General features: G+C 42.6%; 1 protein-coding gene across 1 annotated transcript; it reads right to left on the bottom strand.

Annotated features, from left to right (window-relative positions):
• Positions 1-686: 686 nt before the first annotated feature.
• jmy (junction mediating and regulatory protein, p53 cofactor) lies at positions 687-17,951 on the bottom strand. Its single transcript, XM_086053301.1, has 10 exons — positions 16,196-17,951; positions 10,985-11,158; positions 7,702-7,852; positions 7,453-7,622; positions 6,069-6,234; positions 5,237-5,436; positions 5,044-5,118; positions 4,872-4,964; positions 4,098-4,569; positions 687-2,516 (listed from the first exon to the last, which is right to left on the bottom strand). The coding sequence occupies exons 1-10, from the start codon at positions 16,940-16,942 to the stop codon at positions 2,206-2,208; spliced, it is 2,559 nt and encodes an 852-aa protein (XP_085909427.1). The 5' UTR covers positions 16,943-17,951; the 3' UTR covers positions 687-2,205.
• Between the last annotated feature and the right edge of the window lie 459 nt (positions 17,952-18,410).

Here is an 18,410-nt window from a genome sequence, read left to right as displayed (position 1 = left end):
CTGTGTGTCAAAAGTGCAGCACCTGGGTGTGACCTGGTACCGAAGTCTGTTCTCGATGGAGACGGACTAAAGCACTGATGAATGTCCACCTCTGCAATCAAGTGCTGCATTTCATCACCAAGCCACCCAAACGGAATTTGTCAATAAATTCAGCGGTCTTTGATAATGAATGCAGCGGTCTGACATATCCAAAACAAATAGCCTGCAAACATCTATCAACAATTTTGCCCAACATTATCGTCATGAGCTACGGGGAGCACTGTTAACTGTGCTTCAGCTCTGCTTACTTTTTGGCTGTGACCTGATGCTGTGATTCAGATGCCAAATCAAAGTGGTTCTTTTACTCCGTAACTTTGACTGACAAACTAGGTTGGTTATACATCGGTGCCTTGAGATATGAGCAATCAATCAGCCAATTAGTTTTTTTTTTTTTTTAACTTCCAAGCAAAAAAATGTTGTTGGAAGCAGTGAATTATAGTCACTGAACCGGCAATAATTTGGCATCTATTGAACAATTCTTAAAAATATTCATCATGTTATCAATTATAATATTAAGTGCTATATTAAAAGCAACATTTTTTGTAGTCTCGGATCAAATTAAACGATCTCAAGGCACCCCATACATGTCCCATTTGAAATAAAATATAAAACAATAATTGTTAAATTTACTGACTCAACTTTTTTTTTAAAGTATGTTTATTTTTAAAGAAAAGCAAAAAGGAAGGAGGAATGTCAGGAGAGCATTAAAAAAAACAAATATACAAATCTTTTTAAAATTTGAAGCATCAATAAATACTTGAATACACATAGGCATGCAGATATATAATTTTTGGACGTGTACAATGACACGTGGCTTAGTATTATTGCACGTCTGCTGCGAGGTCCGAGTATAAACTGTGTCAAACTTAAAAATAAAAACCATCACAAAAGACTTATTCCTTAGAATTTAGAAACAAACAAAAAAGAAATGTGTAGCAACACGCTAGCATCTTTTGGGGGGAAAAAAATAACCCCAATCCCAGAAGTTAAATTTAACATTTCAGTCTGGATTGACCATTTCTGTTACTGTTGTGATGCCAATGCTAAACTAACTTCCGTTATATTTGTTAGCACTGTGATGCTAAGATAACGCGACCCTAAAATTTCTGTTAGAGCTGTGATACTAATGCTAAAATAACTCAAGCCTCGACTTTCCCGCGGATGCTAGCGTGTTGCTAGCGGTTGAAACAGTGCGTTTGACACATTTCATACGTGATGGACATTAATAATAAAATCGCGCACGCACACACAAACACACACACACACTTAATATATCTAAAAAAAAAAAAAAAAAACACACACCTCAAAAAAGAAAACGTAGGGTACAAAAATCAATAGAAAACGAAATATCTGAATTGGCATAAAGGGCCAAGGCAGTGTGTTGGGGAATAGCTGTATTAAATTGAGCTCCAGAAAGCTTGTATTGTTGCTTTAAACAGCCGATTAATACCAAACAACCAAACGTGCAATTGTTGTTTCCAAAATAGCTGATCAAAGTTGCATAATGTCAGTTTAAATTACTGACAAAATAAGGTTAAAAGCTACTTTTCAAATGGCTGATTAAAATGAGCTCTGAAACTTGTATTGTTCCTTTAAAATGGCTGATAACTGAGCTCCCAAATTCGCATATTTTTGCTTTAACTAGATAAGAAACTCAGCTCTAGAATTTACTGATCATTGCTTTGAAACGGCTGATAAGAGTCCCAGAACTCTAGTTGCTTAAAATGGCTATCAAAATGAGCACCAAAATTGCTTTACTATGGCTGATAAATGAGCTTCAAAACACAAATGAGGCTCCATAACTTCCATATCATTGCTTTAAAATGGCTGACAACTAAGTTCCACACTTGGCGTATTGTTCCTTAAAACTGCCATTAGCCCACATAACACAAAAGCTAAAATAATTACAAAACATTTTGAATTTCATGATATAAGATGGTGGGAAAAAAAGATTAGAAAAAAACAAAAACAAAACGAGAATACTTGGGAGCGATGTGCATTTCCATGTGGACCTCCTTCAAGGAAAGTACAGTACAACAGTAAACATCAAAGTACACAGGTGACAAACGTGTGCAGTGGTCCACTTGTACAAAACCCACTTCGGATACAAAAAAGTTTTTTTTTTTTTGTTCAAATTGCACTAAAAATGACGGCCGGCTGGGCGTTTTAGTTCTCCCAGTCGGCACAGGGCAGGCCCTCATCCTCCGACTCGGACTCGGGCGATGCCTCCTTGATCCTGCGCAGGGCCTCGTGGATGCTTCGTGTCAGGGCGTCGGCTGAGTGTGCGAAGCGATCGGTGCGGCGCGGCCGCTCTGGCAGTGCGCGCACCTGCCGTAGACGCACGCCCTGTCGGATCTGCGCCAGGATGTTCTCGCCATCGTCGTCCGGATCGGGGCCGAGGACGCGCAATTCGGCTTTGCGCAGGTGGAAGCTGCCGCGCTTCAGGGATGCCAGGACCTCGTCCATCGGGGAGCTCGCTGACCACACCAGATACAAAAAATGGCAATTGCTTACAACCATATGCCGGTACGCCTTTTTTTACTTCAACAGTCCTGGAATATTTTGTGGCATTCAAGTTTTTTTTTTTTTCCCTAAAATTGGATCATTACAATGTATCTATTTATTTCTTACTCGGTTACCTCATTAAATCAAATAACAAAAAAAAAAAAAAAAAGACTAAAGTACAATTGTTATTACTTAAAAAAATTAAAATTGGTTCATTTAGTGTATGAAAATTTAAAAAAAAATTAAAGCAAGCAATTTTGCATTTAAAGTTTCAAGTCAGTATTTTAAATGTCAATAATAAAATACAATTCATGTTAATTGTTACTAAATTAAAAATATAATTCAATCATTACAAATACATTCATTTTTCATTTTCTAAAATGTTATTTCGTCTACAAACATTTGTAAAAAGAAAAATTAATGCAATTTTTTATACTAATTGCTTCATTTAATGTAAATACAAACTTAAATTTATAAAAACTGTGTTCATTTAATGAAATTATTGGTTATTTTATTGTGTTGTAGATAAAATGAAAGACTATTTGACATTTAAATTGGTTTAATTCTAGGGGTGTAACACGTGGGGGTGTATTAATACGTTTCGGTATGACATGTTCAGTTCGGTCCACTTATTTGCGCGAGCTTACGCACGGGCGCTATTGACTGTTGCACGCGGGAGAGGAGGACGGCGGCACTAAAGAGGAGCCAGGACGCCAGAAGCCGCGATAAATCATAAATGCATGGACAAATGGCATTATAATGGCATACGCAAACAAGCCAGAGCTCAAAGGTCCCCCGTACACTGCGGTCTCCTGTTTGGGAACATTCTAGCTTTTCTGTTAAAATCGCCGATGGGGAAAGGTACGCATATAAGTCTCAAAGTTGTGTGCCGACATTGCTAAATGAGATTGGCAGCTATTATAACAAATATCCGACTTTGAATGTTTCTTAGACGACGAGGAAGCAAGCAGTATTTTTAGCCAAAAACAAAATACAACAGCTCTGTTATTCGTTCTCCGCTGCTTCTCTCGCTCGCCGTACGATGCATTCATGAACCTCGGAAACATCACAACTCACCAAAACACAAATCCGACCACAACACAGATAACACAATTCGTTACAATATGCTATTGAAAATTCAGAGATTTCAATGCCTAAAAAGCGTAAATAATTTCATAAAGACTTTAAAAAACTGTATTTCATTATAAAAAAGAGTTTTACTGCAGTTAGCAATAATTGTAATTGTTATTGTATGTATTTTTTTGCATCACAAAAATTGTATATGTACTGTAATGACAACTTGTGTCATAGGCATGAAATGCGCTATATAAATAAAATTGTATTGTATATTTTACGAAATCTTATTTAGATTTAACATTTTTTTATTGCATTACATAATTGGTTAATTTGATGGAATACATTTATTTACATTAATCCAAAAAACAGTAAAGATTTTTTTTTTTTGTGGGCTTAAACTGGGATTTCAATTCATTTCAATTGTCTTGCACGTTACAACACAACAGAAGCCACAAGATTGAGTTTGTGTTTCTCACCTCTCCTCCACTGTGTAGTGTCCTCAGCCGAAGTCTTCCTAAGCTTTTTCCTGGCCGTCAACAGCTGGCTGCTGTCGAAGAAGCGGGGCGAGATCGGACCCAGGGGGAGCGAGGCGGGCTTGGGCTCACGCGGCAACGCCGGATGCGGCTCGACGGATATGGATGGAGGAGGAGGAGGAGGAGGAGGAGGGAGCGGAGGTGGAGGAGGAGGGCACGGCGGAGGGGCTCCACCCAGGGTCAGAACAGACGGCAGGGAGAGGAACGGAGAAGACGAGTCCAGGTTGCCCAGGTGGATGGCGGGTAAAGACTCGCAGGTGTCCCCCGGCGGAGGCACAGAGAGTTCCGGCAGGTCCGAGGTGACGTGGTCGGTCTGGACGCCGGCCGCTTGTGTGCAGTGTGGCTGACTCGCTAGCCGCCGCGTCTGAAGTAGCCTTAGACGACTGGACTTCAGCGTCACGTGACCTGGAAAACGCTGAGTGGACACAGGTGCAGGAATTATTTGACACGGGTGCAAGACTTTGAAGAATCGCTTGATTAAAAACAAAAACGCAAGGAAGAATTTGACACGGGTGCTAGAGCACACGGAGGCATCATTTGAAACAGATGCAGGGATATAAGGAATCATTTGGCACCAGGACAAGAATCTAGTTGAAACGGGTAGATGACAGGTACAGGGGATGGGCATTTGTTTGAAGTTGACAAAGACTCTCAACACAAGGACATGAGGCTTCCGTGTACAAATGTACAAAGACAGACGGAGTGGAGACTCTTTACCTGATTGAGGCTGCGAAGTCGGTCCAGAGTTCTCTGCCTCTCCAGACTAACTCGCGCATTCCGCTCTGCTTCCTCTTCCTCCGTTTCCCGCACCTGTAGCGCAGTGGAGCAACCATCACGTTCGGCTACAAACTACAAGTTTATCAGGACGCTGGGTCGCCGTCGGTCATACCTGCAGGGACATGTTATGGGTGAGGACGCCCTGACGCGCTTCGATTTTCTGCTTGTGATTGGAGATGCAGATTTCCTGTTCCGCGAGGAATAAAATCATTCAGAAAGGACAACTTGTAAGCCACGGCTTCACAAACATTTTGGATCCAGGGAGAAATGATCTGCATGACCTCTTGCCAATTAACCAAAACTACCTTCTTATTTTTGAGGTAGACTTTCTTGGTGGTGATGCGTCCCCTGCGGGCTTCCAGCTGCCGAGTCCTCTGCCGCAGGATACCCAATTCTTCATCACAACGGAGCGGCGGCAGAGGTGGAGGTCCGGCCGGGTCCTCGGCCCCCGTCATGGCGTCGGGGCTCTCGAAGGCATCGTAGTACACCACCTCGTCCTGCCTCTCTGCAGGGAAAACAAAAATGGTCCGTCCTATTTTCTAAGAGTGTGGAAGTACGACCGTATTTTATGGAATATGCGTCGCTCTGACGCCTAAGTCGTGTCAGTCACAAATCATGAAAAAAAACAAAAAAACAAGATGCATATTTTTGGGGGGGAATTATTATTTTTTTTTTTCAAAAACAGCTCAGACTTGGTTCCAAAATTCCCGTTCCTGAAATTGTGTTGACTTTCTGTGCATTGCCTATACGTTCTTTCAACCGGCGATAAAGTACCGAATGTATTTTACTTTTAATAATATACAAGTCGCACCTGAGTAAACTATGAAAAAAAAGTGCAAGGACATGAGGGTTCAATGAATACATATGCAAGAACTCAAGCGCTGAGTGAACACAAGTGTGAGGAATCCTTGGACATGGATGCAAAGACAAATTTTGGCCAACTCATATGCAAGGGCAATTTTAGTCGTCAGAAACACTCTGATAGAATGCTTGCGTCGACACAGGTGCAAGGATGGGAGGGTTCTGGGCATGTATGCAATGACAGTTTTTTTGACAAAGATACAAGGGCAAGGAAAATAGTGTTTTACTTTGCAAAAACGTTCAGACATACAGATTGGCGACGAGTGGTCGTCTCACCTGTAATCTGTCTGCGCAGGCTCTGCAACTGCGCGGTGAGCAGCAGCTCTTCGCAGCGCAGCACCTCAGCCTGGATGTCGAACAGCTGCAGCTGGAGTTCGTAGTAGAGCGCCTCCAGCTGGTCCAGGTGCAGCATGGCGTCCTCGCCGCCCTGCAGGTTTCGCATCTGGGGGAAAAAAAACCACCAACAACAAAAAACACACAGGTGAGGCTCTTGTAATTTCTAATTAATTATTAATTAAAAATGAGACCACTTGCAAGGAGGGACTCCAGCTCATAATGTCACTCTCTTGGCCATGTTTGTGGCAAAATGTGGTACCACACTAAAGGTGGGCAACACAAAACTACCTCTAGTTACGAACGTCTCTTCATCCGAAATTTTCAAGTTACGAAACGCCTCAACAGGAAAATATTGCCTCTAGTTACGAAAGAAATTTCAGGATACGAAAGGTAAAAGTATGGGCCGATATTCGCAGTATGGGATGCGACTCGCAGCGCCGGAGTTTCCTGAACGCAACATACTCATAGCTGCTCTGCCACTGGCTAGCCTAGCATCTTCCTGGCATCCCATTGGCTAAGAGGGACCTCTATTGTATGTGTCTGTGTGCAGATAGATATGTCTATGCAGCGTCCTCGTCATTCGCCCCTCGGGCCATGAGGTCTTCCGATAGTTTTACGTGAATTAGAAACGAGGAAAAGGAGAAAATCGTTTTTTTTGTCCATACAAACAAAGCAAGAGATAATAGAAAAGTATGAAAGGGGGATGCGTTTGGTTGCTCTCGCCAAAGAATATGACCGTAATGTAGCGACAGTCGCCACGTTATTGAATCAGTTGTTTACAAAACGCCAGGCAAAAACCACTTCTGAGTGAGAACATGAACCAAAGAGGGCAAAAAGCGATGAGGACAGCAATTAAAAGGTAAATGACCATCATTTTTATTTTTTACTCTATTCTTTGTTTTTTTTTACATTATGCACAACTCTCATTTATTGTGCAATAATCTAATTCTAACATTTATTTGTTACATGTTTTCATGCATTTTTATGCTTTATAAAACATTTATGTCTGAATATTGGGGAGCTTGGAACGGATTGGGGCATTTACATGGAAAACGTGTCCCTACTTACAAAATTTTCTACTTAAGAAATTTCTTCCAGAACCAATTAATTTCGGAAATAGAGGTACCACTGTATACTGTAAAGTATAATGTACGAAACTCTCAGCCCTTTTCCTTTTTTTTTTTTAAAGCCATATACGCACGTTATTGATGTCGCCACAGCATGGTTGAGTTATGAGGTTGTTTTTTTTAAAAACATTTTTATTTTATTTTTTTTTTTAGTCACAACCCACTGCTTGTTTTGGTGTGACACACACATACTCTACCTCCTCCTTGAGGCCGTGCTTCCTCTGTTCAAGGCAGATTTCCTTGGCCCGCATCAGCTGTAGCGTTTCCTTAGAGACGGAGTACTGCAGCTGCTCCATGCGCTCCACCGCCGCCGCCCATGCCGACTTGCCAAGCCTCCGCTGGTCGGCGCGCATACGCTCGTACAGCGCTGAAACGCACACACGCACGAGAGACCCATTGTGTGCGCTATACAGCGGCAGGGCTCACTCTACCCGAATGCGGTTTACCTTTCTGCGCTCGACTGGTGGTTTCGAAGAACTTGACGGTCAGGTCCTGGATGGCGAGGACGGCGGCGTGCGCCTTCTTCTGCCACTCTTCGTCCTCCCTCCTCAGGCTGTCCACCCGGCGAGGACCCAGGCGCTCAGTCTCGAGTGAGATCTGACCGGAGAGAAATAAGCAGGTACAAGTCAGGCAGGTGTAATGTACGCAGCGAGCAGCAGATGGCGCCAAAAGTGAGGGAGAGGTTGCAGGTATAAAAAAAAAAAAAGCTGGTATTTAATATTAGCTTTTACAACAGGAAGCTGTTAACTGGTGCACAGTTTTGCTTCATTAGTTGTCCCAGTAGAATGCCAAAGTTGCCCTACTAATGACGACAAAGAGCACACTAGTAGCCTACATGGATATCAAGGATAAGCAATAAATGCTCAAACGTCTTCCCATGAACCACCATCCCCCTCCGTCTCTCCACAACGCCTCACCCTCGCCTGACACGCGTTAAAGGAGGAAAATGTCCACAGAGGAACTCCCAGCCAGGGCCTAAATGTAAAGCAGATGTGTGTGTACAGTCTGTACCACAACCAGCGAGTGTGTGCGCACGTGAGGCACTCAAGTAGTGTGAAGTTAGGAACAAGCAAGGGAGATTACATCATTGACCAGAAACGTGTACAACTTCTAAACCACGAGAACACAAAGATGTCTCAGGGCAATGTAGCCATGATGTGCCTGCAAATAAAATCTCAGCTTTAAAAAAAAACAACAAATCTGCTTTTAAATTTTTGATCATATTGTACCTCGCTTGCTTATATTGCAAATGATGTTATACAAAACCGTTTTGCTTCAAACCTACTATACTACTACTGTACGACTGTAATAATAGTTATAATTACTATAGTGATTTTCATCAATTTCTCGCCAATTTCCACTATTCGCAGACTCATTCGAGATTCTTCTCATCCTAGCGTTCAGCATTCACACGTTAGCAAGCAGGCCAAAGGCGCTAGCTCTGCTAAATTTAACGACTAGATTTTTACGTCCACCGTGTTTCCTTTTCACAGCCATCGTACTTTGGCTTCGCGGCAGCTCGCGACGAAATGCAGACGCGTCGCAAGCTAGGAAACATGGCGTCTCCCTTATCTGCCGCTGGAAGAAGAGAGCTCGTTTATTTTTGCTTAGTTGACTCCGCCCACAAGGCTGAGATAAGCAGCTGGAGCAGACATCCTACACTTGAAAAACTGAAGGCACAATTTGGGGGTCTGTCTGGGAGCTTTTTCTTTGGCTTTGTCCAACATGCTTATTTAAAATTTTTTAAAAAACTCAGTGAGGGCTGTTAAAAGAAGTAGGTTGTGATTTGCTATTACGAATGTTACGAATGTTTTGTTTTGCTCAGAATGTTGATTGTCACTCCTTTTTAAAGTTGTCCATATGACAAGGAAGGGTGCGAGTGTAAGTTTAGTCGGAATCACCGACGGACGCCCGTTTGAAAAGAGAGGCGGACCAGCCGAAAGATGGGTACTATTTTTTACCCCCGGGAAAAAAAAGGCGAATGACGGACAACGGAAGGGTACTACCCACGCACGCTGCAGACGGATGACGAAAAACTGCTGCTCAATTTTTAGTAAAATACCCAGCTCGGATAAATTCCTCCATTTTTGTCACCTGTCCAGGCCATATTGGATTTTAAAAACTGACAGACGGGCCAGGTAGAAAAAAAATGCATTTGTAAGAGTCTATTTTAATCCAATTCAAATATATTTATAGAGCACATTTAATTGTTTTACATGAATGCCACTCACACCGTGTTGGAAAACAGTTCTAAAACAGCTCTACGGGTTTAAATGTAAATGAACTTTAGTATACCGAATTGCACTGGATTAAAATGTTATTCTAGTCTTCTTATGACAATACAAAATGTCTATATTTATGCTTGGAGATGATACCTTTTCAAAATTCCCCATCTTAAATTTCCCCTGGAGCCAAATTCCACCCAGGAGTCATTTGCATACAGGTTTGCCTCCAGAGGCCAGCAAGCAGGTGCTAGCCCTTATTTGGCTCCAAATCTTACAAACAGCTCTGAGTGACACATAATATCGGACATTGTGACTAATACTTTTTTTTTTGTCCTCCTACCGGGAAAAGAACAGGAACAAAGATTCATTGAAATTCTTGCTAACAACAACAGCAGTGAAGTGTGGCATCTTAGCAGGTGCACATACAGATGAGTATTATTTGCACATTTATTTTTGAATTCAATTCCTTTTTAGATTTCATTTTTCTGGTGAAAAGTTACATTTCAACACTCTTTTTTTTTCAGCTATGTTAAAATCTTTAAGATGTTTAGCTATTTTTTTGTTATAATTAAATGTTCATTTTTAGGATACAGTATAAGCAAAAAAAAAAAACTTTTACTAGTGTTGTACTAATATGCCATTGTATCGATATTACGGTGCGCATGCCCGCAGCGTCCACCGCCCGGCTCGCACTCTACATGCAGCGCAGCCTACCCGGCAGGTAGCCTCCAGCAGTCAGGAAAGCCCTCACTGTGACTCCGCTTGCAGTTAGACGTTTTACTGCTGCTAAATTTGGCCATTGCGACGGCAACAGGAGGGCCAAACCAACCTGTCTTGTTCATGTTAATAAATATATTTTTTATGCCTTTTTAAAGTGTTTGTTAGTTTTTTTTTAACTCCGTGGCATCGAATATGGTGGTATCCTGCGTATCGATATCGAGTTTGAAATTTTAGTATCGTGACAACCCAGCTTTTTTCTGTCCGATAATTTTTTTATTGTTTATGTATTGTTATAAGTAATAACTAATTTTCAAAGTTTTATCGATTTCTTATTTTGTCGTTTTTTTTTTATGTATAATTGTTGAATTTGCAGTTATATTACAAATACAAATATTTTAACATACAACATACATACATTACATACTATAGTTTATTAAAATGTTCCCGTTTCAATCAAATTAAAATATAGTTTGAAACTTTTTTTTTTTTAAATTAACTCTCATTACATCATTCATTATTTGAAGTTATAACTAACATTTTTACACTTTTTTTTTTTAAGTTTGATGCAGAAAATGTGAATGTCAATGAATTTTTGTGGTCAATTTAGCAGATTTTTTTACAATAAAACACAGAGATACCATATTAAAAAAAAAAAAAAAACTGTTTGTATTTGGCTTTGGGCTTTGCTCCGGGACAAACTAGTTAGTCGTAGCCCCTACTAAGCCTTAAAACAGATGGCCTTTGGATCCGTGTGTGTGTGTGTGTAGTCAAGTGTGTGTACCACCTTAATCTGCTGCCGTCTGAGCATAGCCAGCTCCCTCATGTCCCTGAAAGGCTGCAGCAGGTAGTGGTAGAGCTGCGTGGCGGCCTCCAGCAACTGGCCGTACGCCCCGTCTTCCTCTTGGTAGACCTGCAGCAGCTCCACCATGCTGTCCGAGGCCCGGTGCTTGTCCAGCACCTGCCGGCAGACGTGACAGGTTAAGAAATCTTCTGGGCTGGACATCTGGTTACATTTTTATTTAAACTTTTTTTTTTTTTTTTTAAATTACAGTAATTTTTTTTAATCAAATATTCCAATTTATAGTGACTACTCACAACTCTGAGACAAGAAAAACTGTAGACTTAATAATGCTTTTCTGATAGAGGAGCATGGTGGTGCGTGCGAGACAGGCAAGCAACGTGTCAAATGCCAACCAGTACTGTACAACACAAAGACTTGTGCCTCTCCTTGTCTACTTCCAGTGAGCACTACTACTACGCTACACTATACTGTTGAGCTGCACTAAGAGTTCCGGCCACAGATTCTCTTTAATCCCAGATTACCGAGGGTGGGATTTATGATTGGGATTGGAGCGGTTTTTCACATTCAGCAAGTTTGTGTATGTTATAGTCATAATAATAAAAGTATATTTAAAAATGCATATATTATAAACATGGAAGAAAGGCGCTTTTATGAGCAGTAGACCGGGCTGAGGGTCTCGCCACAGTGAACCATTCAGGCGAGGTAACACTGCTCCTACTGTTTACGGCCATGCACCCTCTCCATGGCAACCAATCGCCCCGTGTGTGAATGTGTGTGTGTGTGTGTGGAAAGGGAATGCTGGACAGGCGGGTCAAGGATGGTCATTCAGTGGTAAAAGCAACCGTCGCCATCTGACAACTATTTCATGTCACACTACAATAACCCCCAGTTTATCGCGGGAGCTACCTCGCCTATTCCTGCTGACTCGTGCGAGAGTCAGGGGTACACCCGGCACTGGTTCGCCAGTCAATCATAGGGCACAACCACTCACATTCAGAATCATACCTAAGGACAATTTATAGCCTTGACTGAACCTAACAAGCAAGTGATTGGAACATAGGAGGAAGCCGGAGTACCTAGAGTAAAGACACACAGTAGACCGTCGCCGACTCTTGTTCTTATTCCCAGCGGTGAGATTCCTATTTCTGCGCCAGTGTAACACAAAGCGCAACAATGCTGCCCATAGTGGATGTTCCTCAAAATGTGAAACTTTAGAAGGTACATTTTCCCCTATCAATGGGTTGAAGCAAAGAAAAAAAAATGGGAGTCCAAGTCTTGCCTCATTTTGTGCATTACAGGCTTCCAAGGAGCTCTCACGTGCTGAATTTAGCAGCAACGGCTCTGCGTGTAATTACAGGACCATGTTCCGGCCACCACAGCAGTAGCAAACCAGTCATCAACGACATACTCTACCAGTTTGCTCAGAACCGGAGCTGCTGCTCAGGCTTGCGAGAGCACTTATTTTTTTACTCTCTAGAAACAACACACCCCGCTGCCAGGTTGGTTTTGTTTGAAACAAAAAAAAACAATGTGACAATGTGTCACCAAGCAGGTTTGCTACTTGTTGCCAGGCAGAATTGACAGTTGCCCAACAAGATGGAGAATGAACATTTTTGTAAACATCAAAGTTTTTATAAACCTTAAAGAACATTTTCAATGCACTACTCATAAAAAGTTGAATGGGAAGTCAGGTCAAAAATGTTCTTTATGAAGCAGCAAAATCCACCCGTTTTTATTCTTCTTAGGGAGCGGCCATTTTGCCACTTGTCGTTTGAAAATGACGTCACGGTTGCTCAGGTAACAACCAATCATGGCTTAGCTTGCGATCGTCAGATGACCAAACTCCGAAACTGAAGTCTTGTACGATGGTCATTTAAGATGATCCTGTGGTCTGAGGTGTGTTAAGAGTGGATTTGATAATAGGGTCCTAAACGGGTTGGCGCTGACAAACCTAAACTCATTCAACATTTACTAGGGCCCGACCAATGAATCGACTGTTATCAGCTCTATCAAAAGACCTTTTCTTAAAAAAAAAAAAAAAATTGCGATGGGAAAAAATTTCGGATTGCGATGTATCGTGATACTTTTCATGCCGATACCAAGTATCGAGATGTTGATGAAATATTGACACTTTCGATACCTTTGTTATGTTTTGCACATTCTATAACATATTTTTGGAACATATGAGGTCCTTAAAGCTGAGCTTTGTCAATTGAGTTTTATTTATTGCGCTCCTGTGTATCAGGAACAGTTTCTGCGCTTTCCAATCGTGACACTTCAATGAATGTCAAATGGGACTTAGTTAAAACTTTGGAAACACAAGCCTCAGTTTTTTTAAATTATATATATATATATATATATATATATATATATATATATATATATATTTATATATACACACCCTATCGATCAGGCTCTAATATTTTAATACTAACAACAACAAATCTTCGTGTATGGAGAAAGCAGACTGCTCTGCAGTCATTTCATTTATTCATTTATTTTTTTTACAATGCTGCCACCACTGGTCCTCTTTGGAAACATCGGGTAACATTGGCGCATATCCAGGAGTGTCTTCTGTTCTCCTTTTTTATGAGATCACGTGTGATCATGCGAGATTCCTGCCTCTGAGGACTTTGTTTTGAGACGAAAAGTTGAACAGAATCTTCATGTGTGTGTCTGTTTTGAGACCATCGGAACAGACTGCAAACAATACAACCAAAAGCCTGATTATCTTATCTTTATGTGTGGGGGCTGTAACAGCTAAGAGAGGTAGGTGATTGAGCCTTGAAAATTCCCAAGGACATCCGTTTCTATGCTTGTCTGTGACTTTTCCGGTCTCTCTATCCCCATTTGCAACCTATTAATGTCAGTCTGTGACATTCTAAGATCCGTTGCCACTTCCCTCTCAGAACATCCTGTTGGAAATTGCAAACAGAACATTCACACCCGACACCCAAACATTTGTTATTTGTGAGACGGGACTTGCCAACCACACACACCACCGTTTGGCTCGAGTTCAACAAAGTTATCTCGTCTGGTCTGTGGTCAATATTTGACAGTCACGCTTGACGTGCGTCAAGTGTTTGCCTTGCCAGGTGTCACACGGTGATCACCACGAACAAACACGTCTGAGATTTCAAGCGGCGTCACTGAGATTCTCAGTCACGGCAATTTTTTTATTCCTCCAAATATTTGTTAATGCAAAGGGTGGGTGGAGCGCTTACTGGAAAATACATTATTCTGTCTGTGACATCATTGGCAACTGCAAGTAACACCCTCCTTGTGCTTATTTTAGTGACCAGTTGAGTCGGACTCGCCGACGGATGGCCGTTTAAAATTAGAGGCGGACCGGCCTATAGATGGGAACTACTTTTTCTCCCGGGTAAAAAGCCGAATGACGGACGACGGAAGGGTACCCACGTTGCATACGGATGACGAATAACGGACTCTCAATTTTGAGTAAAATGTCCAGCTCTGGAAATCAACAAGATGACTGGAAATAATCCATGTCACAAAAGATGTAGTATAATATATTTATGCATTAACTGTCCCTATCAAATGTAATATTTAGGAAAAAAAATACAACATTTTTACATGTTTATTTACTTCCTGTAGCAAAAATCCATGTATAATTGATGGTCATTATAAATGTATTGGGATTTTTTTTTCTTTCTTGGTAGGTTCGGTGCAAATATTCGGAGAGTTTTAAAAGACCACTGAACTGACAGTGATTGTTCTGACTTCATGTTTTTCTTCTTTTTTTTTTTTTTTTTTAGAATGGATGCACAGAAAGGCTGCACTGGCAACACAAACCAGTTGCACGTTTTGACCCAGGCTACTTCCATGAGAAGACTACAAATTTCGTTGGTAAGAACGGCATCAACTTTTTCCAGGAAAGAGTTGATTCTCGAGAAGGGAGTCGTTACGTGACTGTCACTTGCATGTGCCATGCGTGTGACGTTTGTCGCTTCCTGGGAGGAGGTTGACAGCTGCCGTAACCCGAGCTCCAATTGTTGTCTTTTACCTCCGGTAACACCCTTCCAACGGCGGCCCGATGTGTGACCCCCCAGTCGGATCTGGTTACAGGCGCGGGGAAGTGCGGCAACAGATGGGAGGTGACGGCGCTTGGGGGAGGTTGCAGCGGTGGGATAAAGGAAGAGGAGGAGATTTTGGGACAATTGGAAAAAGTGCACAGCTCTGTGGAGATCGCTAGTGCAAAGTGATGACGCCCACCAAAAAACATGTTGGATAAACGTCATATTACCATGTGCCTGCCACTTTAAAAACAATAGCGAGCAGACAGGTTTTATCCAACGGGAGGAAGTGTGATCCGACTACTGAGCCTTTTCTGTTGGTAGACAAGTCAAGTCGTGAGGATAAGCGGTTCGGAAAAAGGAGGAACGCATTTTGTTTTGAACTTGGCCTTCTCACCACTTTGCTGCCCTGATTCCATCATGCATAGCATGGTCAACTGTTAATGCGGCTGGCTTGACTGTCTTCCCGATCATGTACAGTACACCAAATAAAGGGGTACCCGAGACAGAAAAAAAATCCTTGAGCGTTTGATCAAGGTACTCAAGGACTCATTTAACCCAAGGTACTCAATATTGGAACAAGGTCAGTCAGAATACTTGAAATAGTAACCAGTCAACGAAAGGTACTAGAAATAATATCAGATTAATCAACCTACTATAAACTGTTCCAGGTCATTTTTACCTAGGAGGAATATTACCAGTAAACCAAGGTAGTGGAAAATAATACAATTTTAAGCAACTACTTCTAGTGGAAAGGTTAAGTAGTACCTTGTCAACTTGGACTTATGTGAAATCATTTCTAGTACCCTGGCTGACTGGTCCTAGAAAGTAGTTGCCTGTCAACCAAGTATCTAGAAATAGTATCAGGTCTGTCAAATAATACTAAGTCAAGGTATCTCATCAGTCAAGGTACTACAAAAACATTTATGTCAAAGCAAAAAAACAAACAAACAAAGGTCCCGGTCATAACACTAGAGAAAAAGTAACATCAATTAAGGTTCAAGTTGTCAGTCAAGTTGTATATGGTTGTGCAAGGTACTAAAGTGCCTAGACAACCAAAACACTAGAAACTAGTAGCAGGTCAGTTAATATGATAACAAAAGGTAGTAAATCATGAACTTTGTTGTTGATTTGTACCACGTTAAATCTGTGCCCTGACCTCCTGCAAGCGCCTTTTGGCTCTGTCCAGGCCGTCCTCGTAGCCTTTCCTGCGCAGCTCGCTTAGACTCTCGTAGTACTCCTCCGTGTCGTCGCTGTCGGTGAACAGCACCTGCGAGAAGATCTTCCAGCCGCAGGTATCCAGAGCGTGGCCCAGGTACACCTGTAACTGGTAGCACAGCGCCTCCATCTCCCGCTCCGTCGACGACGACGCGGCCGAGGCGCCGAACAGCACCGACCAGACGCCGGACGGCTCCTCCGGGAAAGCTGGAAGGCAGGGCTCCAGATCGGCGTTGACAGAACACAGCAGGAGGTGAGCCGCCCGGAGCTCCTGGAACGAGAAGAGGCCGGCCCAGCTGAAGTCCTGGCGGCCGTCTGCCTCGCGGTCCTCCGCTGGGGATTGCGGCGCCCCCAGAGGGTCCACAAACTCCATGTCGGTGACCTTGGGCGACACTAAATCCCAACTGTCAACTTTTCCCTTCGGCCGAACTTTCGCCGGACGACCGCCATCTTTCGTCGACGCCGCGTCAAGATGCCTTTCATCCGCGGTCGGGCTCCATTCTAGGAGCGGGTCGAGGAAGGTGGTCCGCTTCTGTACCGTCCTGTTGTGGCAGGTTATGGCGAACTTTCCGTCGATGTCGTTCCAGGCCACAATAAAAGCGAATTTGTGTCGTTCCTTCTCGTCAAACGCTTTGGGCCGGACGGACACCCAGCCGGTTTCCAAGTTGTCCTCCATGGCGAAGGACATCGAAGCCGAAGCTTGACAACGAGCAGACGGTTACCGCGAGGGGGGGTACGAGTCTGTCAAAGCTAAGTGCTAATGCTAACTAGCTGGAAATGTACAATTAGAAACAAGCTAACAAGCCGATTAGCACGAAACGAGCGGCCGAAACAAAGGCTCTCGGCTCGGTCCGCCGGACACGCGAGCCAACGGCTGCCTGGAACGAAGGCAGGCCCGAACGACGCACGTCCAGTCAGCTGTCATGACCCGCTCGGCTAGGTTCAGTCCATTGGCTTCTTTCGAACCTTTTCTCGGTAGTTTTCTTTTGTTGTGTCCGTGACGACGACGTGGACGAATCAGCTCAGCTCAGATCCAACACCGTCACGTGTGAGCTTGTGTTTACAAGCCGAGCGCGTGCACGCCAAATCCGGGGGAGGGCTGCGCTGTGTTCAGGAGCCAACGAGAAAATTGTAGACGTAGAGAAGGTATCACAAATGGCAACTGGTTAGTCGACGGACTAGAAGTCAAGTTAGTACTTTGTAAGCCTAGTATTGTTAGGCTGACATACTAGAATTTAATACCTGATCAGCCAAGGTAATAAAAACGAGTACCTATTTAGTTAACGTACTAGAAAGTAAGTAGTAACTGCTTAGCCAAGGACTTGAAATCGTAGCTTGTAGTCAAGAGACTAGAAATTAGTACCCAATCAACCGAAGTACTAGAAAAAAAAATGGTTAGCTAAGGTACCAGTCAGTCAAGGTACTAGAAATGAAATCCGGGCAGTCTTTTGTTTCAAGGCGAGCGCGTGCATGTTCAATCCGGAGGAGGGCTGCTGCGTTCAGAGACATCAAGGGAAATAGTACATTTCCATTTTACTTTCAACTAGTTGCTGCAACAAAGCAGGATTCACATCAGTCAGTCATCGAATACGTCTTCTCGTTCGAAGTTATTTTATTATGTGTTGCCTATTAAATGAATAAATATGTTTAGTAAAGGAGACGTGTGTCTGGTGTGTCCATTTGTGTCGCCTCTCTCTTGACATCTCGACCAGCACGAGGAGCATAAACATCTGCACGTGGGAAAATACATGACGTCATCATGTCGCTGGGACTGCGGGGCTGAGAGGGCGGTGTTTACGGCGCAGGACATTCTACGGTAAGCCAAGAAGTTCTAAATACATGGTAAACAAAGCTTTTCTTTCATTTCGCTCGCGAGCGGAGAAAACGAGGCAACAAACAGGGTTTCAACCAAGCGCCTGAGAACTGTTGAATAATATTTAATAAACTGGTTGATATTGTAAGATACATGCAAGGCGTTTAACTTTATTTTAACACTTAAATTAAATTATACATCACCCAATGGCTGTTGAACAAACAAAGTTGTTTTTGGCTAGCCACTTATGTACTTAATTTAAATAGAGCCTGGCCCAGCAGGGAACTACAAAACGTAGTCAGCAAGGGTACTAAAAATACTACCCAGTCAGTCAAATAGTTAT

This window comes from Filicampus tigris, chromosome 15 (assembly GCF_054856515.1).
Source record: "Filicampus tigris isolate MCC_2025a chromosome 15, RoL_Ftig_1.0, whole genome shotgun sequence".
In the NCBI taxonomy this organism is placed as follows: domain Eukaryota; kingdom Metazoa; phylum Chordata; class Actinopteri; order Syngnathiformes; family Syngnathidae; genus Filicampus; species Filicampus tigris.
Note: the sequence above shows the minus strand (reverse complement) of the source record. Positions and strands in the feature narration are given on the sequence as shown.

Bases quoted from the DNA above. Each gene is read 5' to 3' on its own strand.
- jmy (XM_086053301.1), bottom strand. From the start codon at position 16,942: ATGTCCTTCGCCATGGAGGACAACTTGGAAACCGGCTGGGTGTCCGTC. The intron at 7,853-10,984 runs GTGGTACACACA...CTCTCCGGTCAG, and splicing joins TCAGACGGCAGCAGATTAAG to ATCTCACTCGAGACTGAGCG. The intron at 4,570-4,871 runs GTAAAGAGTCTC...GTGTCCACTCAG, and splicing joins GACTTCGCAGCCTCAATCAG to CGTTTTCCAGGTCACGTGAC.